The following is a 25,733-nucleotide window of genomic DNA, read 5'->3' as shown; positions in this document are numbered from 1 at the left end:
TCATGAAAGGAGTTTCTTTTTCCATGGAACTCATAATTACATTGGTCACAACAACCCCAGGCAACCCTACAGGCTTGGGGAGGAGTGGCTGGAAAGCTGCCTGATGGAAAGGGACCTTGGTGCACTGATGGACAGTCAGCTGAATATGAGTCAGCAGTGTGCCCGGGTGGCCAAGAAGCCAATGGCATCCTGGCTTGTATCAGGAATGGTGTGGTGAGCAGGACTAGAGAAGTAGTCCTGCCCCTGTACTCAGCACTGATGAGGCCTCACCTCGAGTACTGTGTTCAGTTTTGGGCACCTCAGTACAGAAAGGACATGGAGGTGCTGGAGCAGGTCCAAAGAAGGGCAACAAGGCTTGTGAAGGGCTTGGAGAATATGCCCTATGAGGAGAGGCTGAAGGAACTGGGGCTGTTTAGTCTGGGAAAAAGGAGGCTGAGGGGAGACCTTGTTGCTCTCTTCCAATACCTGAAAGGTGCTTACAGCAAGAGCAGGGTTGGTCTCTTCTCACTGGTGACAGGACGAGGGGAAATGGCCTCAAATTGCACCAGGGTAAATTTAGGTTGGATATTAGGAAACACTCCTTTACAGAAAGGGTTGTTAAGCACTGGGATAGGCTCCCCAGGGAGGTGGTTGAGTCACCATCCCTGCATGTGTTTAAAAGCTGTTTGGATGTGGTGCTCAGGGACATGATTTAGCGGAGGGTTGTTAGGGTGGTATCGACAGGTTGGACCCAATGATATCTAAGGTCTTTTCCAACCTGAGTGATTCTATAATTAAATTGTGATACTAATTGCTAAAAGATGTTGGAATATTCAAATGTTTAAAAAGTCATTGGTCTCATCTGTGAGAGAAAGCCGTGCAGGGATAAAACTTCCAACTCACAAAGTCTGTACAGCACAGATTGCTGAGAAGACATTTTCAGCAGAAGGATCACTCTGTCCTTTCCCCTTATTTATCCTCCCTTCCTCAGCTTCTGCACTCATTCCTTTTACAGAAAAGTACAGGGCTCTTTGGGTCTCAGGTCCAACCCAGTATGGCAGCTTTTCATTGTTCAAAGGTTAGTTAATTACAGTTTTTAACAGAAAAAGTGAAAGGCAGCCAAGATTGAACAAATGGTATAAAACAAATAGGAGCGCCCAGACTTTTATAGGATGAAAATTCTATAGCAAAAAGGACTAACTTATACATCATACATGCCAGGAATATTCAGTTGGTTCATAATTCTCTTTCCTTTCTGTCGTGTTAGGTAAGACATAGAATGGGTCATGCCCTTTGTCATCCAGAGAAATTGCCCACAATTAAGAAAGATTACAGCTTTACAGCACCTTTGTTTTGTACTGCAATTTTAGCTAAGGGCCTCTGCAGCCCTCCTGTCCTCAACACCTCTGATAACTCTTTGGGCAAAGATCCTCTGATCTGCCAGGTCTGTCCTTGCTCAGTAAACTGCCTTGAGCTCACTGAATCCCCAGTAATTAAGTGCCTCTCACATAGTGAGGAAGACCAAATGTGAATTCTCTCAATTCCAGGTGTGTTGCAAATAGCTACTCATTGAACCTGGTGCCAATATAGATTCTCTATTCAGGAAAAAGTAGTTTCACGTGTCAAGTGTTACTAGGGACTTTATTAGGGGGGAAGGTTCTCATGTAGGAAGATCTTTAGCAGAGAGGAAGAGTCAGGAAAGAACATCTATTTCAAGATAGCATTTCAGAACTTCCTCAATATTTCTGATACCATTTTATTTCCAGTTAAGTTTCTTGATTCAAAATGAGTTTTTGGTGACTTAGCAGACTGCAACTTAAAACGCTGTTTGATTTACACGTGTCACCTTTCATTTGTCAACATTCTATACACAGGAGTCATTTCACCCAAACCAAAAACAACATCTAGAATGAAATAAAACAACTGTTTAACACAGCAGTTTAGACCAGCAAGTGAAGATCACCGTGTCCAACTGAAATTACAAGGGAGGATTTAAAGGGAGGATATAATTATCCAAAGACTTATGAGATGGATCATTGCCCTCCTAGGATGGTTAAAGCTAGTGGAGACAGTCTGGGCCTTCTACTAATTTTAAAGATGGAAATTGTGAATGTCTTTTTCATAGAGGGCAAGCTGCTGGCAAACCTTTTAAAAAATGCTATCGTATGCACCTTCAAACAAAATATCAGAAACCCAGCAATGGCAGCATGCAAGCGTCTGCCCTTGAAGAAGGCTTCATACCACATACCATCAGTCATAGAATCACGTTGCCTACAAATTGCCTCAGGGTGATAGTAAAGGGCCACTTTCTTCCCTTTAATCCTTGAAAAGGACACAAGAAGCAAGGATGCTGGAATGCAATATCATTTAGAGTTGCATCAGGCATTCTCTTTTTTGCTGTCTGGTGCAACTTTTTCTTTTTTGATTGTTCCATAATTTCTAACTTCATTGCTTTTAGGCTTCATCTGTGTAAGCCACTACTGATGTGTTCTCCAGCTTCTCAAACAGCTTCTTTAAGGATCAGGACACTGCAATTTCATGAGCTTGTGTGGATGGCAAATGGGTACAAACTGCAGTGGGTAAAAATCACCATTGCATGGAATCAAGATTAATTATAGTTACCTTGGTAAACTGGGGCAAGCCATGCTTTTTTCCATACCATTAAAAAAGGGGGAAAAAAGCATCAGGCTTTGAATGAATGTGCATGAACAGAGCTGAACTTTGTGAGGCTCATTACACTGGTTCAGGTGCAGAGGAGGCAGGAACATGAGGACAGTGCAAGAATGCAGGGACAAGGGCAAGGTCAGAGCAGAGTGGTAAGGATGCTATCTGCCTATAGCAGATGAGCAAAGATGCTGGATCCAGAAAAGCATAGAAAGTTACAATCTCCTTAAGCAAAAAAGCAGCTACAGAAAGGCTGACTTATGGCGTTGGGGGAGTTTTTGTTAAAAATAAAAATAATTCAAATAAATACACCCCCAAAAAACACCTTTGTAAGAGCATTTGATTTCAACAACTCCTGGTCATTTGTTTTGTTTGATGAAGGGCCTCGAAACAATAAAGACCAGGTTCTTCTCTGATGTGTGCCGAAGAGACAATCCTCTGCATTTGTAATGTCACACTGTAAGACTGTAGGTGTCAGATTTTGAACAATTTTTGGAAGTAAGAGGCCAATGACTTCCCAAAATGAAATGTGTTTGCTCTGTTAGTTCTCACCCACCAAATGGAGATAAAGGAGGACAGACCAAAAGCTGGATAATAACGATGAACAAAGATGATAATATATTGTCTGAGGAAAGGGAAGAACCAATGCAGAGAGGATATGAAACAAAATGGGAAGAATAGCATCAGCTCAAGCCGAGGTGCAAATAACCAGAAAGCAATGGAGCACGTTCACCAGCTGTTGACAGGAGAGGTCCAGAAAATGATACCAGCAACTCTACTCAATATTAACAAAAAGTGAAACAAGCAAACAAACAAAAACTATACATAGGCACCCATGACAACGAATTCAGTATATTAAGAAATTCAAAGCCTTTTTAATACAGTACCTCAGCAGTTGTGAGGAACACGTCCTCACCAATGTGTTTCAATCCACATGAAATAACACCAAGAGCAACTCCAGGGAACACGTAGGAATTGTTACCCTGTCCAGGATATAGAGTTTTTCCGTTTGGAAGAGTGACAGGATCAAAAGGACTTCCACTGGCAAAAATGCCACGTCCCTACGTTGTAAAGAGAAAACCAAAGAAATAACATTATTTGAGAATGCATTGCTCACATATTTCACATACCCTTTTAAATATTGACCCCTGTGGAAGCTGGGTTTAATCTAATTGATCTTTCTTCTGGGAGAGTGTTAATTTGGCTGAGAAATTTTCAACAGCATAGAAATTACTTGTGATTGCCTGTGGCTACCTGATGTCACAGAGTACATTCTGCCATGTTCAGGAATGATAGCTACCTGTACAGTTTAGAGTAGGAGGAGGTGAAGGCCAGCACCAATTACTCATTTTGTGTGTCCATACCAGAGGAATGGCACATGGGAAGAAAGTAGATACCTACAGCTGCAAGAGAGGAAGGGACAATACTGTCACAGTAACAATGGTTGATGCTACTGGACTTTTTTTCCCAAAACAACAGTGAAGTTGCCACAAAAATGGCACCGATGCCAGCAAGTGTTGCATGTTTGGATGAAAGACAGGGCAATTTCTGAGGAGCTGTGGACAGGCAGAGCTGCTAATCTCACCTCTAGGCCTCTCTAATGAACCCACAGCTCAATGGAGGACAGAGTTGCCAGTTCTGTCCCAGAAATGCCATTCCACAGTGCACCTACAGTGCACCAGTTTGGTGATGGGCCCTCCTCTGTTGGAACTGTGTGGCTTCACTTACTGTAACACACTTAGTAGGGCTTGGACACCAGCTCGGGAGCTAGTATGTGAACATACTGATAGACCTATGCCTGTTTTCTAGCAGACTTTTGGGTAGTGCCAAGTGATCCAGATGGTGCTGCTGTACCACACAGATCCCAGGCACCAAACACTGGTTGGTACCAGCAGGCAACATGGAAGAGCCAGCCTGTTTGGGGGTATCAGAGCACTTAGCTGTGCGGATGATACAAATTATGCCATATCACTTGTCCTGAGGATGAAAAGAGCAGCTAACTCATTTTACACTGCAGAGCACATGGGACCGAACCCTGAGCGTGGCGTTCTCCAGGCACCCTCCTTGCTGACCAGGAGGGAGGCTGCATGGGGCCTGCTCTGGCACTGCCATCAGATAGGGGCAGAACCACGTGGAGTGGCCAGACATAGAGACAAGGCTGATGTTGCTAATAGCCTAGCACTAGACAACCAGAGTACTAGGCTTGGTATCAATCAGTTTCAGAGCACTGAGGGAAGAAGTGATGTCTCAGAGACTCTGCACCAAAGGTTCTGAGCTCCTTCCTAGCTGAGGAAGAAACACCCTAGTATTTAAGCAGTAAATTAAGGTGGGGAAGAGAAGCTGGCCTTTATTTATGCTAGCACTACTGAGGTGATAAATGTCAGTTAAAAACTTCAGAGGCACTTTGTATCAGAAATATCCATGCCTATTTTAGAGAATTGAAAGTGTGCATTTTAAAATATGCCATATTTGCTATTCAGCTCTTCAGAAGATAATTCTGTTTAGTTTGGTGTCATGCAGTATTTTCCTGGCCTGCCTATTATATGTTTTGGTGAGAGATCAAATGCTTCAGTGTATCCCTTTCTCTGCCTGCCAGATGCTGTTACCCATTATAGCCAGCCCTCCATGCAGTCTGCTTCCCTGATTCTTGCACTGCACTGTAATTGTGTACATTTCAGTGGGCAATGGCCATGCTAAATTTGTCTTTTAAACACTGAAGCTGTCGTTCAAACTGCCCTGTATTCAAAAAGAAATCCAAACGTAAGCCACTATAAAATACATACAGCCAGCTACTTATACATGGCAAATTCCAGACTGAATTACAGGATAATGTGTGCATTAGCACTTGCATAATACAATAAGGAATTATTTTCACCTATATTTCCATAACAGAAATCCTTGTAAGAGGAGTCAATTACTCCAAATGGAGCAGTTATTAATAAAAAAATATTTGAATGATTTTCTTCCCTTACTGACGTACTTTCTTACTGTAAAGCGTGTTTGTAATGTCTCAAATGAAATGCATACTGCTGTTAACACAGAAGTAAGCAAATGGTACTGTACAAAAACAGGCATAAGACTTCAATAACTGACAGTCACTGGTCCTTCAGTTACACCAAATAAAAGCTTGCATTGATTTCAATGAAATTGTCTTGATAAAATCTGAAAAAAAAAGGTCACTTAATCCAATTAAATCTTAGCTACAGATGGAAACATTATCAGTACCCATTGTTTCACCCTCTACCTTTTCCCCATTTTAAATTTGAGGTTTGCTTTTAAACTACATAGACCAGGCAGATATTAATGTTTGGTTACCTCTGTGTATTTGTAGCACTGCTCAGCAGTACACTCTGCTTTGCTGGTAGGATTGCTGAGAGCAAAAATAATAGGATTTTTGTTGAAAGCAGCCATATCCTGAATTATTTGTTTAGTAAAAGCACCACCAATTGCAGCGACTCCTAAGGAAGAAAAACACACATACAAGAAGCAGAAAAGGTAATTAGTTCCAGGTAAGTAACACGTGCCACACTTGGAAGAACAGTGTTTCTTTTACTGCATACCTTCATTTCTAAAGCTCAACCCTTTTCTTAACACGTGGTTAAAAAAAACCCAAAGCTTTGTATACATGATTTTGCAATAGTGAAACTTAAGTGTTATCTCCAACGTAAGAGAGGGTCTACACATCTTTGGGCGGTTTGGTGAACTTCTCACTTCACTGAGTAGATAGGTGTGTATCTCTGCCTGTTAAGTCTCACGACTACTCAAAGTGTATCAGTGTTCAATTTTTTGTGTGACAAGATGATGATAAATGACAGCCTCTGTTTCCTTCATCTGGTCATGCTGTCATCTCCAGCCTCAACTGTCAGATAATTCCAGTTACAAGTCAAAGGCTTCCCTGACAGCAACCATCTTTTAGAATACACCACTTTCCATCCTACCAGAGATTAAAAGCAATGGTTTTCTTTCCCCAGTCCTGTCCACTCTTATAAATGCTTTCCAGAAGGACTAGGTGCCAGTCTTGTGGGATGAAAGCATCTAATTTAAGTTGGATTCTGCTGCAGTGTAGACGTGTAGCTGCTGTATAGTATCTCGGACCTCAGATGCTTCACCAACCAAAAATGAGGAGGGGAGAAGGAAATCATGTTTTTGGGATGTCAAGTAAACCTGTATTTCTGCCTAACCTATGAGAGCTGGGAATCCAAGGGTCAGGTTTCTTATTGCCATGCTTTCTGCGGGAAACAGATAAACAGTCCTTGGAGTAACTTTTATTTGTTCATATTCTCATGAAAACCTCTCACACAGGCCGTAGAGAAGGTGGCCTCTTCCTTGCTCAGAGCCCTGACACCTGGCTCTGCTTTCCACACAGCACTCTGGGTTTCCACAGCAGGGAAAAATGCTCAGGTGGGGGAGTAGGAAAGGATCCAAATGCAGGCCAGGAGATGGAAGTCTGCAGCTTGAGTCTCTCCTGGATCAGCACTGTAACCTCTCATCACTCATGCCTAAAGGTGCATCCCAACACTGCCCCTTCTAAAGGTCAGTTTGGTGCCAGCACAAGGAGAACATGCAAACCCAAGCCAAATTTCTTTACCTCATTTATGATCATTGTCAAAAAGCAGATTCTACTGCATAAGGGCCATGTGTTCTAGGCATAGTCAAAACATAGCTTAATTTTCAGTGTGGCATACCAGATTTTCTAGCATCTCATAAATGATTTTACTAGGCAGATGATTGTTCAAGTTTTACACATTAAGTAACAATTTAAGAGTATTTGCTGTTCCTTCCCAAAACTGTCACTGAAATACAACAACCAAACTGCAGATAGTTGAACAATTCTCCTCTGAGATCAAAACCCCACAACTTTTACAGAAGCAAAAGCCTTTGTAAAACCCATGTTTTGGTCTCCACAAAGGACTGATGGTTAAGGACCTAAATGTGAAGGAAAAGAGTAAAGAATATTCAGATGCAACTGACTCGTAATTACACAGCTCTGCATTTGTTTAACTCTGTTTTCTCAGTCTAAGTTTGAGGTCGTTTGTATTACATTGTCCTCATTAGATCAGAAGTAATTTAGGGAGTTGATAAGCTTCTCTATTAGATGCTTAAAACAGCTTGGATTATTTTTCCTGTAGAGCTGATGGTTTGGAGTGAGAGCAGCGTTACATGGTTGGATAACTGATATTTGTTCCGTTGCTTAATAGAGCCCATTGTGTTCCTGGTGTTCTTTAAAAAACCACAAAGGTAAACTGTGTTCGGAGGAACTCGATCTTGTCTTCAGACAAAGCCGCATCTCTGGTGGTTTTTTTTTTTACCCCCAAACAAAGAATAAGGTCATTGCTTTAAAGTAAAAGAAATTACCTATTAGCACAGATGGTTTTATATCTTTAACAATATCTTCTAGATTTCTCATTTCAGCATGTTCATGTGCAAAACGGCTCTTCTCTTCTGTTAACGAGGCACGCCCCTGAGCAAGGGAAAAAGAAAAAGATATTTATTATAAGCTTTCTGGAACCTCATATCCTGGGATTATCAGTTTACAAAGTATCTGGTTCAACGCGTCCTGTTTTCACTTCTGCTTTTGCATCTGTCAACAAATACCATACGAGAATAAGTTACACTGTCTACAGCTAGCGCACTTAGGATAGCTCAGGACAATTCTATTTTTCTAAGAAGCAGAGGAATGAAATTCAATAATTTTACTTTATATTCTTAAAAGCTTTAGAAACCAACCGTATTAACAATTAAACACATCACAGATTTTTTCTTTGAGGCATTTTCAAAGTTGTCGTGCTTGTTAATATTTGCTCAAACTCTTTGTTATACAACATACAACACAGAAGTGCCAGGGCAGGAAGCTTTTTTCAGCTTTATTCAGGTTTGTTCTTGCCTAAAAATACAGAGACTATACAGGAGAAAGTGCAAGGGAGACTATTTTACTTCATACTCTTTTGTATTTAAGTCTCTCATTCTTAAGGATAAAAATATTCTAACCACCTGCTCAGTGCACTGTTGTTTAGTTAACAAAATTGAATTAGCTGTGAAACAAACTTCAACGTGATCTACACTGGCAATTTCCTTTGATGCCCAACAGGGTTTCCATGACACATGAAGGAAAAAGGGCAATACAGGACAGCACATTGACAGGCTCAGAGCTCAGTGTAAGTGACACAGAATGGGGTCATGAAGTGTACCACATTTGTAAACATTACATTCATTGCCTAAATGCATGGACCTTTGTCTATACACACACAGCAGAACAGCTGAAACTGTTTAAAGCATGTATGCCTCCTCCAGTCCCACTGCTGTGTGGGCAACGTTCAAACTAAAATCTCAGAGGCAGTGCCAGACGCTCAAACATCTTACTCTTTAAGCTGGTAGAAGAGGATACAGATATGTAGGGCAGCGCAGGAGGAAAATAGGATGTGAAATATAATTTATCTGGATACAGATGCATATCCTTGCCTTCATAGCCACACCTTATCCTGCCAATAATACAAAAAGTTTCCTTAATCCCAGAAAGATCACTAAAACCATGCTGAAGTATTGGAACAGAATTCATTCTGTGATTCCACTGAAGTCCCTGAAGCTATTTTAACTCAGCTTATTACTGCACATATGATTGGGTTCAAGTCGTATTTTAAATGACATTTTTTGCTTAATTTTGACAAGAATGAACAATCTGTGAGTACACATTAGACAGTGCAGTGTGGCAATGCTGGAGTTCCTCTGCTGCTCCTTGAACAGCAACCACAGGAACTGGTACACCAAATGGAAAGCAAATTTTTATGTTCAACTGTAAGAAAAGTTTCCAGATGGTACCACAGGAAGCGGGGTACGTCTGTTATGTGGTCAGCTGTTCTGCCCTAGGATGCCAGCTCCTCTTGACTCATCCCTGATGACAATTTCCAGAGATTTATACTCCTCAGGTCCTTTTTTTTTTTTTTAAGTAACCAAAACACAGATTTCTAATTAAGAGGCTTATATCTGCGTGTGTGTATACAGGTCCTAAGGGTTCTCTTGGAAGTATTACCAGAGAAATCCTGCTATACAGGCGTGTAGTTTCATTTTGGGTAAAATGTAAACTTCTCAGCCTTGAGAGACTGCCGCCGTGTAGACAATTTTTGGCATATTTGTGCTTCAGTCACTTCCCCATCAACACACATTTTGAGTCTGCCATTTTCCAGTAGTCCAGCAGATGTCACCACAGTCTATGCACACTCATCTTAGGTGCCTCCATTTCAAAACAGTAATCTCCCCTCATACTTGCAGGGGGAAAGTATGACTTTCTTAAGCCATTAAAGAACAACTGTACATACAACCTCCCTGCCAAAAGCTCGTTGCTAGGAATAATTTAGAATGCCATTGTAAAATACATTGGGATGGGCAGATTGCTTGAAATTGAGGTGCTGCAAAGAGCCCAACATCAAAGAAGGGTTTTTTTTGTGGGAGCTGGGAATGGGTGCTGTGGAAAACTCTCATCCCCTTCTGCTCCTTCAACCTGTTTCTTCATGGCTTATCAGGCAGCTATTGGGGAAGCCAATTTTCAATCTAGTCTTTGAATTCAGTCCCCAAGAGGCTGCCCAATATAATACAAATCTCCTCTAAGAATTATGACATGGCCTGGTCCACTCCTCAGCCTGTCCTGGGCCCTCAGGGCCTTACAGGTCTGCAGCTCTGATCACGGGAGCATGCAGATTGATGGGGAAATTAAACACTCTGTTTTTTCACCATAATTAACAGCTAAGAGGCCAGAGGCTGACTTACTTATGTAGAAATACATTGGCACTATTTTCTTTGTACAGTCTTATGTTTGGTCAGCTATTGAGGAGGAACTCCAACATTTTAAAACCAAGATAATGGAAGAACAGCCTACATACCTATTTGACATAACACCAAGGATTCCAGACCCCATTTCCTACTGACACTAACGATCATCTCATTAACTTAGCTATAAGGGGGGACTCAAACATTAAGCTGGATGTGATCAACTGCATCCCTTCACAAGCTGTTGGCTATCACTTCTACCCTATCTCAATTTCACATATTTAATTGCTACCATTCAAAAAAAAAAAAAAGAAAAATGAAAAGTTAAACTTCTTTATTTGGCTTTGACCTCAATTAGTTTGATCCCATTAGTCAGAATGAATCACATCTCCAAGTAAATATTTTTCTAGTATATTAACTGAGAATGAAATACTCAGTTCTGCAGCTTAGCAAAAATAACAACAGCTATGTACATAGAGATTTTGTCTTGGAAAATGCCTGTAAGAGAAACCTAGGGTTAGAGTTTTGTATATATATATTATATATATATACACACACACACACAGAGATATACTTATGTATATGTATGTATGTATGTATTATAATAGATTTGAAGAAATATTTTTAGTTGTTAATTCAGTGATCCTAAAGGAGCTACACAATGCCTCCCTAAAAACGTTCCCCGAAATTTGGTTACAAAACTCTGATGATGTAGAGAACAGTGTTTTAGATAAGAATTCAGCAATCTGGGGATTATAAATTCTAAGTTTGGGAAAGCACTGCAAGCATCCTTTAGTGCTCTGCCAACAGGGAAGCCTTGCACGAAGGAAGAAACATGCAGAAAGGAAGAAGCAATTAATTTCTGAGTGCTCGACCTCAGACTAGGGACATGCAAGTCTACTTAGTAGAGGCCTACAAATGTACCACACCCAAACACCTACAGAAAAAAAAAAGGGGGAATTCACTGAGATTTTGTCGGACAGTAGATGGAAAAGGATGGAGCCAAAACTCAGAGATGCCCATTCTGGCTTCCTGCCATTTTCTGTACTCTCACTCCTGACTCAGGATACATGCACGCAAACAGACCTATCAGCATGACAATCAAAGGTTATCCAGAAGCCTCAAGCCTGTCTCCTGGCATAATCCTAACATTAACATGGCATGCAGCTCACTGGTACTTCTTCTAATAGGTGAAATATTATAACACTAAGAAAGAGTTCCAATGAGCTCTGGGCCTCTGTATGAAGCCCAGATACTTTTAAGTAGAAAAAACACCTTCGGTAATATATGTATTTGCTTTCTGAGTCCACTGTCCTGATCGTTTAGCATTAAAAATTCACTCGCTCAGTGAAGAGTGCTCAGAAAATCAGTGACTAAAGAAGCATCCCCTTCAGCACACCAAGTCTGATTACATTTTCATTGTTTTACTGCAGGACTTAAGGATTGCCAAACAGGGAAGGAATTTTAGCAGGGATTCCTATCAAAGGATGTTATTGCGCCACTGTTCAAACAGAGCTTTGAAGACTCATCTGCAACGGACAGTAATAATCTTAAATTATCTTGTTTTCTATGATTTATATCAAGCACCTTTCCTGCATCAGATAACACTCCCCAAATACAAGCAGAAAGTCTTTCACACTTAAGTCCTCAGCTAAACCAATAGACCCTTCATGATAGCTGTACAGTTTTTCAAATGGGAAGACACAAACTCTTTCGACAGAAGGAAGAAGGGAAAGTTAGAAAAGAGGTTGTATATTTTCCTTGCTTTAGCTTCTTAAATGTATTCAGCATCCCAGGAAGTTAAATAAAAATAAATACATAGAAGAAAAGGAAAGAAAGACAAGTTTTCATTATGCAAGTCTTTCTGAATGGCAGATATTCTCGTAGTATTTCATTAACTTTTGTAGAATAGGTAATTTTCCTTGTGCATCATACAACATTTGCTTGAATAAAAAGCCCCAAACTAAATACTGAACTACTAGGAAGACAACCACAATATCTTTAATGCATTCTCAGCCTACCTGGATAAATAGGACAATGCACTTTCTCCAGACTGCTGAAGGTGAAGAGAATTATTCTCAAAAGATTAATGAAACCTCAGTCCAAAGGAATCAATGAAAATATCAGAAATGACTTCAGAGGAGAAAAGTATTTCTTCTATTACAGTATCATTTAGTACCAGGAAACCAATGGGATATTTTGGATTTGAACAAAAGAGCACAAAGGCACCTCAAAACAGACAGGTTGCTATATTAGAAGCCACTATAGTATCTCAGATGGAAAGTAATATGAGCTAAATTCTTTATTAGCAAATGAGTTACAGTGTGGACTGTGTTAACTCAGCAGACAAAGTACAGAGATAAAGAAACAATAGCAGCATTCTCTGATGGTGACATTATGAACGAAAGATCTTGGCAAACCTAAAACATCTATACTTCCTAATGGATAAGAAAGAGTCGTTCTATTACATATTATCATTAAAAATAGTAGAACATGATGATTTGTACGCCGGGATTTTGAATCCAAGGAGCACAGTGGAGTAGCATAACTCAACAGTTAACAGTTTTATGGAAAACTTGCTTGCATTTTGGATTTGAACTGGAAGCATTTTTCAGTTTTAGGGGATTTCTTGTTGTTTTTGTTTTGTTTTTTTTTTTAATTTTAGATGTTAGTTACAATGGTTGATAAACATCACAACAAGGAAAGGATATCCCGGGATCGGGCTTCATGCAAACGTACATTAGTTTCCAGAGAAAATGGTTCATATCATCATACCATGGAATCGCATGGAGGGTGAGATAACAAACAAAACCGATCCATCAAAAACCCTGAGAAAACTCATAGAAAACAGCTGTAAAAACAGGAGCCCAGGCTGCACAGTAGAAATATATATGGGACACTGAAAAAATGAAGAGGCAAATCTCATGAATGCTACCAGTTAGAAATCTAATGCCATAGCCTGTTTGAGCTGGTCCCGCAGGGGTTGCCCTGCGTACCAACACTGAAGAGCAGAGCAGCTTTACGTAAGGCAGGCAAGTGGCATGGCTGGAAACTCTCCAAGACTCACTATTTCCGTCATCTCAGAGGCAAATGAGAGCAAGCCAGAGCACTCTGATGACTGCTCTGTCCCACATTAGATGCTGCACTGGCACTGGTCCCATCTCTCAACCAGGGAGGCACAAATCTATTTATATAAATACTTGCCTCCATTTGGCTGTGTCAACTGCAGCTTATTTAAACAAGAGAACAGAGATCAGTACTCAGATAAATTAATAAATTCATCTAAGGTTTCTGAATGCTGAAGACATGAGAACCACAAAAGAACATGAGAACTGCAGACAAAAAAAAAGCAAAATGGAAAATGGAAAAGCACAGCATTTCCAACTGGAAAAATGTGCTATTGTTTTTTTCTTTCTTAAATGAATTCTTTATTGCAGAGTTCTAAGCAAAACAATAACTAAAGCATCAAGGGAGAAGGGGGAAAAATGCAGTTAAGAGTCATGGGAGAAAGGGTGAAACATCCCTCTGTTGGGAGATAATCTGTACATGACTTGAACTCCATGGCTGTAGGCAGCAACGATGGGATGCCCTATGTAGACAGAACTCAAGGTTAATATCAATGACCAAACATAGCAAATAAAAAAAAATTAAAAAAAAGAAAAAGGTGTGGATACAAGCATATCACTGAAGATCAAGGACTTGCAGGTGACAGGTACTCCCATGTTACCCCATTTAGAAAAAAACCTGAACACACAATTACCATAACTTGATACCAATTCTTTTGATAGGGAAAACAAAAGCAACCAACCAATCAAACAAAAAAATAAGAGCAACCCACCACATTTTGACCAGATAATGTCATAAGTGTTGGCAGTAAAATATAAGATTTAGGTAAGAACTATAATTCTGGTGTCGACTTAAAAACACACTGTCAGAAGATGTAAATCCTTCCAAGCATACAAAATACACTTTCCATAGATAAGCATACAAGAATAACAGGCAGGACAAAGCTTACTAAGAGAATTATTTCAAGAAGATCTGAGAAGTAGAGCAAGTTGGGAGCCTACAGAAAAACAGAAATAAAATTGAGCCAAACAATCCTACACTGCCATATCAGAGCATAAGAAATCATAAACCATCCAGATTAGGTAATCATGTCATCTGAACATTCAATGCACACGGTGTCAAAGAGGGAACAGCTGCATGGCAACAAACTTAACATCCAAATATTTGGTGGTGTCAATTTTTAAGAAAATAATGTGGGTATTAATTGACTACACCCCACCAATTAGCCTTTTGCCTTCTCTTTAACTGTTTTCATAGATTACTTTTCAAGTATGAGTCACATGTATGATGATTCATAAGGACTCAAAGACAAATTAATGCATTTTCCTTCTGCAAAATTTATACTTCATATAAAACAAGATAAATTCAAGATGAAACTGCACAATTTCCCCAGTCATGAGAATAACAGAAAAAGCAAACACAGTACTTCACTGGGGCAGTACATGAGTAAAATAAGGCAGAAACTGCTTTAAGTGACTGTGATGCTTGGAGATACCCCAGACATTGCATCTTTGCTAAGATGCAAGAGCCTTTTGGCTCAGAAACTCAGAAGCAGTTGCAGTCAGACATAAGTGATCTGATAAAGGACATAAGTAGAGAGCCAGAACAATTGCCTGTTGATAAAAAGGAAGGCAGAGATTGCTAAGAAGTTCACAGAAGAAGCAGATACAACATTAAGCAACATATAAAATATTAAACCCATTATCAAATGGAATGAAATTCAAAGGTTGTTTTTTTTTGTTTTTTTGTTTCTTTTTTTTAAAACAGTTATTTATAAAATTGATTGGAAGCATATTAAAAAAAATCAGTAATAATCAGACAGTCAGAGCTGGATTCAGGTATTTGATTCTGAGCACTAAATCACTCACGCGTTACGAGTTGCCCGGTTTGTTAGGAGAGCAACCGCACCTAGATGGCACTGTAATTCTGTCAGTCTCAAATGCTGTACGCTCCTTTCTTTTCCACCATTCTCTAGGCCAAGATTGAACCATGTATGGATCAAATCTTGTTTAAGCCATGAATTTTAAAGACGACTGTTCCCACTGTCAGTCAACTGGTTATGAGTAACATTTCCAAATAAGATTGCCAGAGATATTCAAAAGTGAGTAGGAAAAGGGGAATTATGAAAGTTTATGCTCCTCTGGAGATGTTTTAGAGGATTATCCACAGGATTACTTCGGTATCTCCAATCTAAATAATTAAGACCACAGAAAATTGTAACATTCTGGTGTCTGGTGCTATGCTACTCTTACAGAGTTCAGTATTTTGGGGCACTGAGCTTGCCATGCAGTTTGGACTTAATCCAGATTGCCTAGAAGTCTTACAGGGGATGAAATCACATATCTGATAGACATCTGAAATACAAAGTACTCAATTAGACAAAAGTGTTGCTGTGCTGAAGTAGAAAATATGGAGTAAAAAACTGCCAAGACTCATCAACCGTGTTGATATACCCTTCAAAATGAAGGATATTTATCCCCATATTATGGAATTTCATTTTTGCACTGGAAATTACATGGCATACAAAAAATCTTGCAAATTGCAGGTAAACTTCACAAAAGAATTAAATTATATTTTGCAGCATATGTACACTCCCTTTAAATATTATAACTTCTTTATCGTTTGCACAATCGCTCTAGGCAGCTCAAGAACTACCCCACAGGAAGGTTTTGCAGGACATAACTAAAATACACAGAAAGGTGAGCGTCATCTGTCTTTTTGTTGGGACCAACCCCCTCAAATGAACATCATAAAACTCTTCTTCAGTTTTTGCCTCTTCTCAGCAACTTGACACAAATGAATGCACTGTCTTTGAAGTATATGGTTGAAGGTTTGGTCACTAATGCAGCTAAGCATAACATTATGGCAGCTTTAAAGAAGATAAAATGCATTCAGAACATATCACATTTATGTGTAGTGTCGTTAACAGAAGAAAAACGAGGATAGCAAATAGAAAAGAAAAGGAATATGGGAGACAATACATATTGATGTGTTATTACAGTTCAGCGTACATATACCAGTCAGTCCTTCTGACAAAATTCAGATTTAAAGATGAATCCCAAGTACTTGTCATAACCTCCAAGTACACAAGAGTGCAAAAGCAACAACATAAGCAGGTTAATAAATAAATAGCATAAACAAAACATGCCCTCTAGAATATGAGCACTATAAGGTATTCAGAATGAATCAGAGAGCAAAACTGTAGACAGTATAATAAACGTAACCTTCACCACAACATAGCAGAAAAGCTGGTCATCAAACTCAGTTTAATGAAGAAAAATTGCTCCCAAGGGAAAAAGAGAAGCATAAAACACAAGAAAATGAAAACACAGCTGTACTTGAACAATTAAAAACCCACAAAGGAAAAATCAGCTGCAAAAGCCTAATAAGTGACTTCGTGGCAGCTTTTGGGGCTGGTGGAGGGAGAAAAGATGGAAGATGTTCATATTCAGATCAACAAAAGTCCCAAGGTTATTTTTCTTTGGCTTACACTTGTTGAAATGCTATTCAAAGCAGATGAAAGGAGAAACAATCATTAAATCTATAACCATGCACTGCAAAATCAGTGATCAAAGGACAGAACAGAAAAAGAAAATAGATGTAAAAAACAATTTACTTGGATAAAATAATCGCTGAGTCTTTAGAGATTCTGTTATTCTTCATACTGTTAAAGCAAGAGATCAGAGTATTTCTGGGACAGAAAGGGTCTCCCGGTTTCCAGGACATTACTTTTGATAGGTAGTTTTCGATAAGACAAATCTTAAGGGACTCTCACTGTACAGGTTTCCTTGATAGACTTTTGATAGCAGTAAGAAATAAGAGTCAGTTCAGGTTAAACAAAAGTTGTTTAATGGGTGAGCTATTCTGTGGTTCGATAAGTCTTCTGTTAGCAATAAAGAAAAGGTTTCTGGGAATGGGATCTTTCCTATTGTTCAGCTTTCTCAAAAATGTTCCTGTTCTCTTATCTCATTTCTATGAGTTTGGAAAGTCTCTTGACTCTTGCAACACTTTTCCTCAATAAGCTAAAGCCAGAGTAACTTCCGAAGCATGTGTAAAGCATGGCATTCCTTCTCAGACCAGAAAAATGGTACCAGGAAGAACTTAATTATTTACTTACTGTAAATATGACTTCCTGGCAGTTAAATCACCAGCTTCAAGAGGCTTAATATTTTTATTTTTTTATTTATTTTAATTTTTGTTTAGGATATCTAGCTACAGAAGAAAGTCTAGGCAGGATTTGCAGAGCTCTTGACCAAGGACAAGTTTCCTCACACTCGGCTCAGACTTGGCACTGTACTGTCACTAACTTCTAGCTCCAGTTGGCTCTGCCACAAAATATATCACAGCTGGAAGTGGCCACCCCTTCTCAAGACCTTCCAGCTCTGCCAAGCTTGTTGGCCATTGCCCACAGGTATTCCAAGACAATGAGAATGGACTTGAAATGTGCACTGTTGACTCCTGCTGCTTGCATCAACATTTGGTCCCAAATTCCCTGGCAAGCCAAGCAGTGGTCAGCCCTAATCTATCTCAGACAACTGTTATGTCTGGCTATCATGAACAGTTCACAAATATACTTCAGGCAGGACATGAAATTCAGTGGACTGCTCTTTGGACAAAACCCAAGTAAAGCCCTACCAGAAAGAATAGGCAGAAGAAAGGAACTTACAAAATGTGTAAGAAAGTGATTGATTTTGGCCCTGCTTGAGAGCACTGAAGCTAGAAGGTGTTGAGGAAAGTATACGGTCACTGAAGCACTAAAAAATTAGAAACTGTGAAAGGAATGAGTCTTGAGTACCAAGAGCAACAAGCTGGCTTCTCAGCTGACTAGCAAATTAGCAGCAGAAGCGAGAGGTGTAAGAGGAGCAGGAGGGAAGAAAGGCTGCTTAACAACCTCAGCAGCATAGCCATCCTACAAGGCCAGGTTCACTGCTTTGAGGCCATGAACCTCTTATATTTCTACCCATGACAGTTAACTTCCATATCTCCATCAGTTGTACTATTTTTGTAATCATATTCCCAGTCACTACAGTGGAGGAAATTGAGCAATGCATTATTTGTCTTAGGTAACTCTAAGTTTCATCAGCTACAGCAGATGCACATCCCTTCACTTATCTGTGTCTGGACCCGTAACACGTTACGCATATTAGATGAAAACCAAAAACATTGAAAACTTTTGTTTAAAAAACATGAAACGATCATCTGTATCTTAAACTGTAGCAAGTTACAGCTTTCTGCTGTACCTATCAGACAGATTATATGCTGTCTAGCAAAAAAAGTCGAATATGACTTCTACAGTGTTTTCACATCTCAGTGTCTATGATCCTACTATTTTTTTCCTGTAGTGAGACAAATGAAAAGTGTTGTGATACTGTTTAATAAACTAACTCGATACACAGTGCTGAATTCATGCTCCTTTTGCAAATGCATGTGAATTACAAAATACCCTAATTATTAGACAACTAAAGAACACAACAAAGGAATACAGTGCCAACAAAGATGACCACAAACAATGCTAACCAAAAAGTAAGGTTAAAATGCAGAGCCAATGAGCCTTTCATACATTTCTTTTAAGTAGCTCACAAACCATTAAATACATAACCACCTTTTAAAACATACCCAGTTTCTTTATTCTGGCACACAAAATGCATATGTTTCCTTATTTTGGCACACAGAAGGAATGAAGTAAGGGTGACTGATGCAGTCTCTCAGCAATTTCAAATCCTGACCAGTGTTGATAGCACTGCAGACCACAACACCTGCAATACGAGCTCTATCGCTGTGCATAGAAGTTATTCAAAGCAATATATCTCCATTTTCAGAGAAGGGTGACATGTTTGCAACACCAGGAAAACATTCTCTTTGAAAATATTTTCTTTATTTTAAAACAAATCTTTGAATGCTTTCCTAGTAGTACATATACAAATATCTTCATACAAGACTGCACTAATAAATAATAGCAGTGTTAACATGGGAAATATTAAACCCATAAGTTGAACGCTTATTTCCTTACACTGTTTTTTTAATGAACTGCTGAGAAATTCTCTTCGCATCCCTGACAGAAATGGTGCAGGATCTCAAGGCATAATCAACCTTCCCTTGAAGTAAAATGGGAGCCTGTTACTTATTTAGTACACTTTAGAAAAGAAAAAATGTTTGCTATGTCAAGAGAGAAGAACTGCTGTAGTTTCTGTTATTAAAAATATGCTTTTGCCTTTATCTACAGACTGTTATTAACTATCACAACATTTAAAGGAATAAGAAAATCGTATTACCTTCACTATCAATCCCTTTGAGTCAACCATCCATATCCTTTTGACAGCTTCATCTTTAGACATCCCTTCTTTTTTCATAGCCATAACAATTAGGTTTGCTATTCCCAGTGCAGCCTGTAGGAAAAATAAAAGAACTATATGAAACCAGAAATGAAAGAAATCCCCTACTGACTTGTTTCCTCTAGCCATTGTTTTGAATAAGTTACCTCATTTTATTTAACAATAAAACAGTAATGAATGATCACTAATACTCAGTAATTAGGAACCTTATTGAAAAGTACAGATACATCTTAGGGTGGCAATTGAAGTGTGGATAGCATAATAAACAAACTCTAATGTAAATGTTACAACTAACACTTATTCCATATAATCATATAAAAATATATTAAATATTCTTTGTAGGAGTTTTTTCTGTTGTTGTTCATAAAGGTTTGTTTTTCTCTGTAATTTAAACCAAAGGAAACCAGATTCTACCAGAAAGTAAAGTGCAGTCCTAAAAGAATTTTTGTTCCTTATCTTTCTTTAAAACATCCATCAAGAAGGTAATCTCCTTTTACCTACTGTTCATGTGTTTTGTAACTCTAGACTTGGCTGCTCTCCCAGTGAATGCAGTGGCAAGAAAAAAATCACTTATCAATATTTTTGCTGAAACGTATCATTCTTAATGGATTTTATATTTCAGCCAAGAGATCAAATATAGGGAAAGACTGAAAAGCAGGGAACAAAATGAGCCAACAGACCACATGGTATTTTTGATTGCTAACTCATATATATTAATGGTGTTGATTCTGATTCCTGTCCTTTATTTTTCAGTTTCACTGAGAATCGACTGAATGAGATTCCCTTTTCCTACCTAACAGTTAAGAAATATGTACTTTTATTAGGAATGAGCTCACATAGCTGGGAGGATGTCTACCATAACCTCTTTGCAGCACAGAAACACTGACAATAGCAATAAGATAGCCCCAAAATGTTTGACTGTGAATTCATCTGTCTGCTGAACATGGAGCAAAGTCAGGAGAAAGAGCATTAGAGACTGACAGTCTTGATGGAAAAAGGCACTGACATACACCAGGCATTCTGAAAGCCACAGACCTGATCTGTTTCAGTAGAACCAAATATTGAATCACATTAAAAACATCTGGACTACACAAAGGTGAGTTAATCTATTGCACCTACAGAGGGAATTTGTGACCATGAATAATATTTTTCACAAGTTTTCATGGTACTACAGTCTTACTTCATATACCAGTTGACAGCCACACTATGGGTAATTACAACCTTGACTTGTGAGTCAGTAGCTTGGGAACGTGTGTGGAACAAATAGTACCAAAAAATAAGTGTTCATAAAAATCTTCAGAAACTGATGACCTTCACATGAAGAATACTAGAGAACTATAATCAATGACAGGAAAAATGTAAAGGGGCACTGTTTCTTACTAAATAACACATACAAGTAGATGTATTTTATTTATATCTCCTTGACTGTCTGATATATTTCCTCACCTTTCCAGTTTTTTGGGGTTTTTTTTGGTTTCTATTGAGAGCAGTTCAGCAATTTACAGCTGAAGAGCTAAAACCTCACATTTAAAAAGAGAATAGATCTCAAACTTTCTGGTGAAAAATATGAGGCCTGACTGCATGATCAGAGAAGATTTTTCGTAAGTTTACGTTTGAATTAAGCAGTGACTTTTATCAGGTTTCAGGGATAATTCTACCTATTTTATCTTCTTGCAAATTGGACGCATTTAACTTAAATAAACATTAAGAAACATTTTCAAAGTAGAACTCCTGCTGTCTAATAACACATACCTCTCCAGCTCCCTGGAACAACACTGTGTGATCTGATAACCTGTTCTTAGTGATACGGAGAGCTGCAAGAAGACCTGCAACCGCCACAGATGCTGTTCCTGAAGAAATAAAAGGTTGTCTTTTATTAGTCCACAAAGAACTACAAGGCTTTAGGCATACATTTCATATAATTTCACAGTCTCTTTCAGCTAAGATACAGATACTTGGCCTGGTGAGGAAATAGTCAGTGGAACTGCAGTTCTCTGTACTTTGTTTTTATGAATTTTATGAAAATAAGACATAGGTGAGAATACCTTCATTCTAACACTAAAAAAAATATGATCGATTGATTGATTCTACTGAATGGGCATCATGACTGGTACAATCAAAATACTACAAAATATTCTAGTCACAATCTTTTTCACGAAGAAAAAACTGGGTAGACCAGAAAAAAGCATTCTGAAAGGTTCCAGATACTGAAAATTAAGAATGGACTCACTGTTGAAACAGGCATCTGCACCAAACCTACTGGAGATAACAGTTCTTTGGAGCTGTTGAGAACTGATAATGCTATAATGGCCATAGTACTACAGAATAATAAACCCTTACTTCTCGTGTAGATGTTGTCAGAGTAAAAAAGCAAATTGCAAGCATTTACAGAGAAACCAAGGGAGCTGAAAGGATAAGATCAGCTTATTTGAGGCACCAACCCTCCCACTGCCTCTGAAAACTTCTGTAATAATTCTTTTGAGGGTATGGTTCACACCACTACTGATTTGGCCAAAACAGGTGTGTACCTGTGTAAGTGTCAAACACAGGTAGCGAAGAAATTAAAAGAATAGCAGTAGTAGAAAACCTGGGAGTACGTAAACCCGTCCTTAAAAGATATCACCTGGTGTTGAAAGCTTGGTTTGAATCAGTGGTTTTTACATAGGAACATCTAGTTTTCATAAATAAATAACTAAAAGAAATTAAAAATCAAGCAAATATTTTAAAGCTAGGAGGTCCATCTGAACAGTGAAGAAGTGTGCCTATAGCACTAAAGAAAACATTATTCATTGCATGCTTTTGATTATGATGTTTCCCTTCTATCATCAGGAATACAGGACATCTTGTTCTCAGCCCACTTAATGTTTAGACCATACAGTTTTGTCATTTTTAGTCATTTTTATTACTTGCTCAGAGCTGAGATCATTTACTCTCTTCCCCTGCATTTTTAAAAAATAAAAATAAAAAATGGTTCCTCTGAGGCACAGCTTCAGGAACACCAAGTGTCAGGCTGAGACACTTCCACCCAGCAGCATCCAAGAGTTAGCTTGTTTCTTTCCCAGACAAATTTAAGCCTTCCTCTGGAAAGCGCCAAGTTGGCAAAGACCAATAATGGCAAACCAGAGAAGTCAGACCTCCTTCTCAGTTTCCCTTGGTACTCTACCAAACAATCCTCATAACCTTCAATAAAACCCCATCCTCTCTTTGGATGCCAAGAGCTTTCTTCTATTTTATGTTACACAGCTGTGCTTGCAGGAGAGGAGAAGGAAGCTGACATAACATAGCTGACTCCTAAAGCCATCGATCTGCCCTCCTGAAAAAGAAAGCTCCCTTCCCAGCTCCTGCAGTCCCTTCTGTCAGGCAGGAGATGGCCAGAAATCACAGCACAACAGCTCCCTGACAGCAGTGGAGCTCTTGGAGAGCCAGGAAATCTCTCCAGGCTGCTTGCTAGTGATGGAGACAAAATAAAACAGCATTGATTTATCATGAATGGGAATGCTGGAATCCTGCTTATCTTCCTGGCTGATGTATTGCTAAGTTTTTTAGCTGGAAAAAAGAACTGTGATTATATCTGATCAGTTGGAATATTTTTTACAGAGTCGACTACATTACCATCTTGTGTTTTAAGGAAAAAGACAAAATACAGAAAATGAATCATAGAATCATTTGAGTTGAAAGAGACTCTGTCCTGTGTTGAAAGTCAATAAAATTTTGCATGTTACGTGAGCTTTTGCTACCTGCATGCCTGTTATGAGGATGATTCAGAAAGTTTAGGGTAGCATCATATAAACATTCTGCACTTCTCATGAATCACAATTTTTACAGAAGAACTGCCCTGAAAATGGTAATTTAGATGTACTCTGCATTGTTTTTTTTCAGCCATTTGACTCTAGAAAGCATAATGACCCTATTTATTAGAGCACTGAGCTCTCTATCACTGTTAGCTGCTGGCAGCAGCTGTCATCACAGCTTCCCTCATTCGTTCCCCATGGAAGGAGGGCTGCTGGCTGTGTGAAAGGCAGATCTGTCTGACCGGAACTGCTCCCATCTTCCATTTCACCGTGAACACCAAGTCAGGTTTTTGAAAAGGATCAAAATGTAATTCACATCAAACTGCCAGAGCCCAACTGGTTCTGGAGGATGTTACAGTGCAGAAACCGAATCTCACTGCTTTTTCTGCTCTCATCACAAGTGAAAGAGAGAAGTGGCTTTCCTTCCCTCTCTCACAGAGCATAGGTTAAATCCGCTGTGCGTGGATTGAAAAGGACACCGGTATTGTTTAGAAAATGGATTCTTTTGTCTCAAATTTTCTACACAGTAGACATAGCAAGATTCATAATGAAAGGTATTTTTCTAAGGAAATGTACATTTAGATGTGAAATTTGGAAGGGCACTCTTCTTTAACAAGTTTTTGTATTCTATCCAAGATGCTCTAGTCTTGCTTGGTACTGTAAAAAATATAATCGAGCATGAATACGTCACAGGAAATCCTAGAGACCGCGGACGTCAGGGCTGGGACATTGAAAATGCTTTACAGTGCAGTCTTCTTTCAGTAGATGTAACAATTAAAACAAAACAAATAAAAAGAGGCGAAAGGCCTCAAAACAAAAGGATGGGTAAATTATTTTTTAGTGGATGCAGTTTAATTTAAATAAGCAATAATTGATCTATGGCACTGAAGCACTTACACATTATTTAAATGTAAAAAAATATAATCAGATCATTATTTCCTTTACGCTGTTTTCTCAATAGCATCTTTAAGTGCTAGCAAACAAAGCAAACAAAAGGAGAGGAAGCTTTGCAGAACATCCTAAAATCTTAAGTATTCATTCTGGGCTAAAATATTAGGAAGTGGTAAAACCAAAACTTGCATTTCTCAAAACGCAACAGAATAGAAATCTTATGTTAACAGTATCATTCTTCCAACTGACACAGTGCCAGAAAAAATGCATTGTCCTCTTTTAGTCCTACTGGGAAAAAAAAAAACAAACATGAGAGTGTCTTATCTAAAAAGTGCAATTTCATTTAGTAGTGAGGTAAAGGCTGTGGGTAGATCACATCCCATAGAAATCTTTTTCCTGCTCCACTGCAGCACAGGCAGTGCAAGGAGGGTGGGAACGTGCAGGGAAGGAGGAGTGGAGCCTCTTTAAAAGAGTAAATATGATATCTTTGAGGAGGGATAAAACACAGATTTGCTGTTGGCTGAGCTTGGAAGGGACTGATGGAGCTCCAAGCCCTTGCCCAAGCAGAGCCACCTGGAGTAGGCTGCCTGGAGGCAAGATTTTTTTCCACCCATAATGAGGGAAAAATGAAAGAGAAGAGTACTTGTATATGCACATTCTTGTACATACACTTAGAAATGTATACAAAAACTACTCTGGGGGACTTATTTGAAAACATATTGATTTCAGTGCGAATTTACCAGCTGGACAGGTGACAGCATGCATATACCAGAAGAAAAAAAGCACTTCACATAGCCCTATGGTATATGTCTTGATAGGGTTGTTATTGTTATCACTGCTAATAAATTTAAAAGATTCTAACATCTGTTCCACCTGTAAGCACATTTCACCCCATGTTAGGAAAGAAGTTTGTACAGTTTACACTTAATATCCAAATTTGAGATACGATAAGCATTTCAATTACTATATATCTCCCAATTTCACATTTCCCAAATTCTTCGTAAGAGAATAGATTTGACTTTCCACACTAATCACAACAAAAACAAAACCTTTTTTCCATTTGATTTCGAGGACTGGAATTTCCAGATACTAAATGCAACATTTTCAATGTTAGCATTAAAAAGAATTACATTTTGAAAAGGAGAATATTTTTGACAGAGAATTCAGATTTCTGAGAATTGCACTGACTAAATGTTGAATTGGTCATAATATAACTTTCAGGTCTTATTTCCCCAATTATTGAAGCAGT

General features: G+C 38.8%; 1 protein-coding gene across 1 annotated transcript in view; it reads right to left on the bottom strand.

Annotated features, from left to right (window-relative positions):
* ME1 (malic enzyme 1) overlaps window positions 1–25,733 on the bottom strand; it is a 157,484-nt gene that overhangs the window by 5,145 nt on the left and 126,606 nt on the right. The window contains exons 8-12 of the mRNA NM_204303.2: window positions 21,555–21,652; window positions 19,743–19,856; window positions 7,999–8,104; window positions 5,959–6,101; window positions 3,531–3,704 (exon numbers count right to left, since the gene is read on the bottom strand). Coding sequence (NP_989634.2) covers window positions 3,531–3,704; window positions 5,959–6,101; window positions 7,999–8,104; window positions 19,743–19,856; window positions 21,555–21,652 — 635 coding nt within the window. The remainder of the gene's footprint in view (window positions 1–3,530; window positions 3,705–5,958; window positions 6,102–7,998; window positions 8,105–19,742; window positions 19,857–21,554; window positions 21,653–25,733) is intronic.

The sequence above is a fragment of the Gallus gallus genome, chromosome 3 (genome assembly GCF_016699485.2).
Source record: "Gallus gallus isolate bGalGal1 chromosome 3, bGalGal1.mat.broiler.GRCg7b, whole genome shotgun sequence".
In the NCBI taxonomy this organism is placed as follows: Eukaryota; Metazoa; Chordata; class Aves; order Galliformes; family Phasianidae; genus Gallus; species Gallus gallus.
This window is presented reverse-complemented; position numbering and strand designations above follow the sequence as displayed.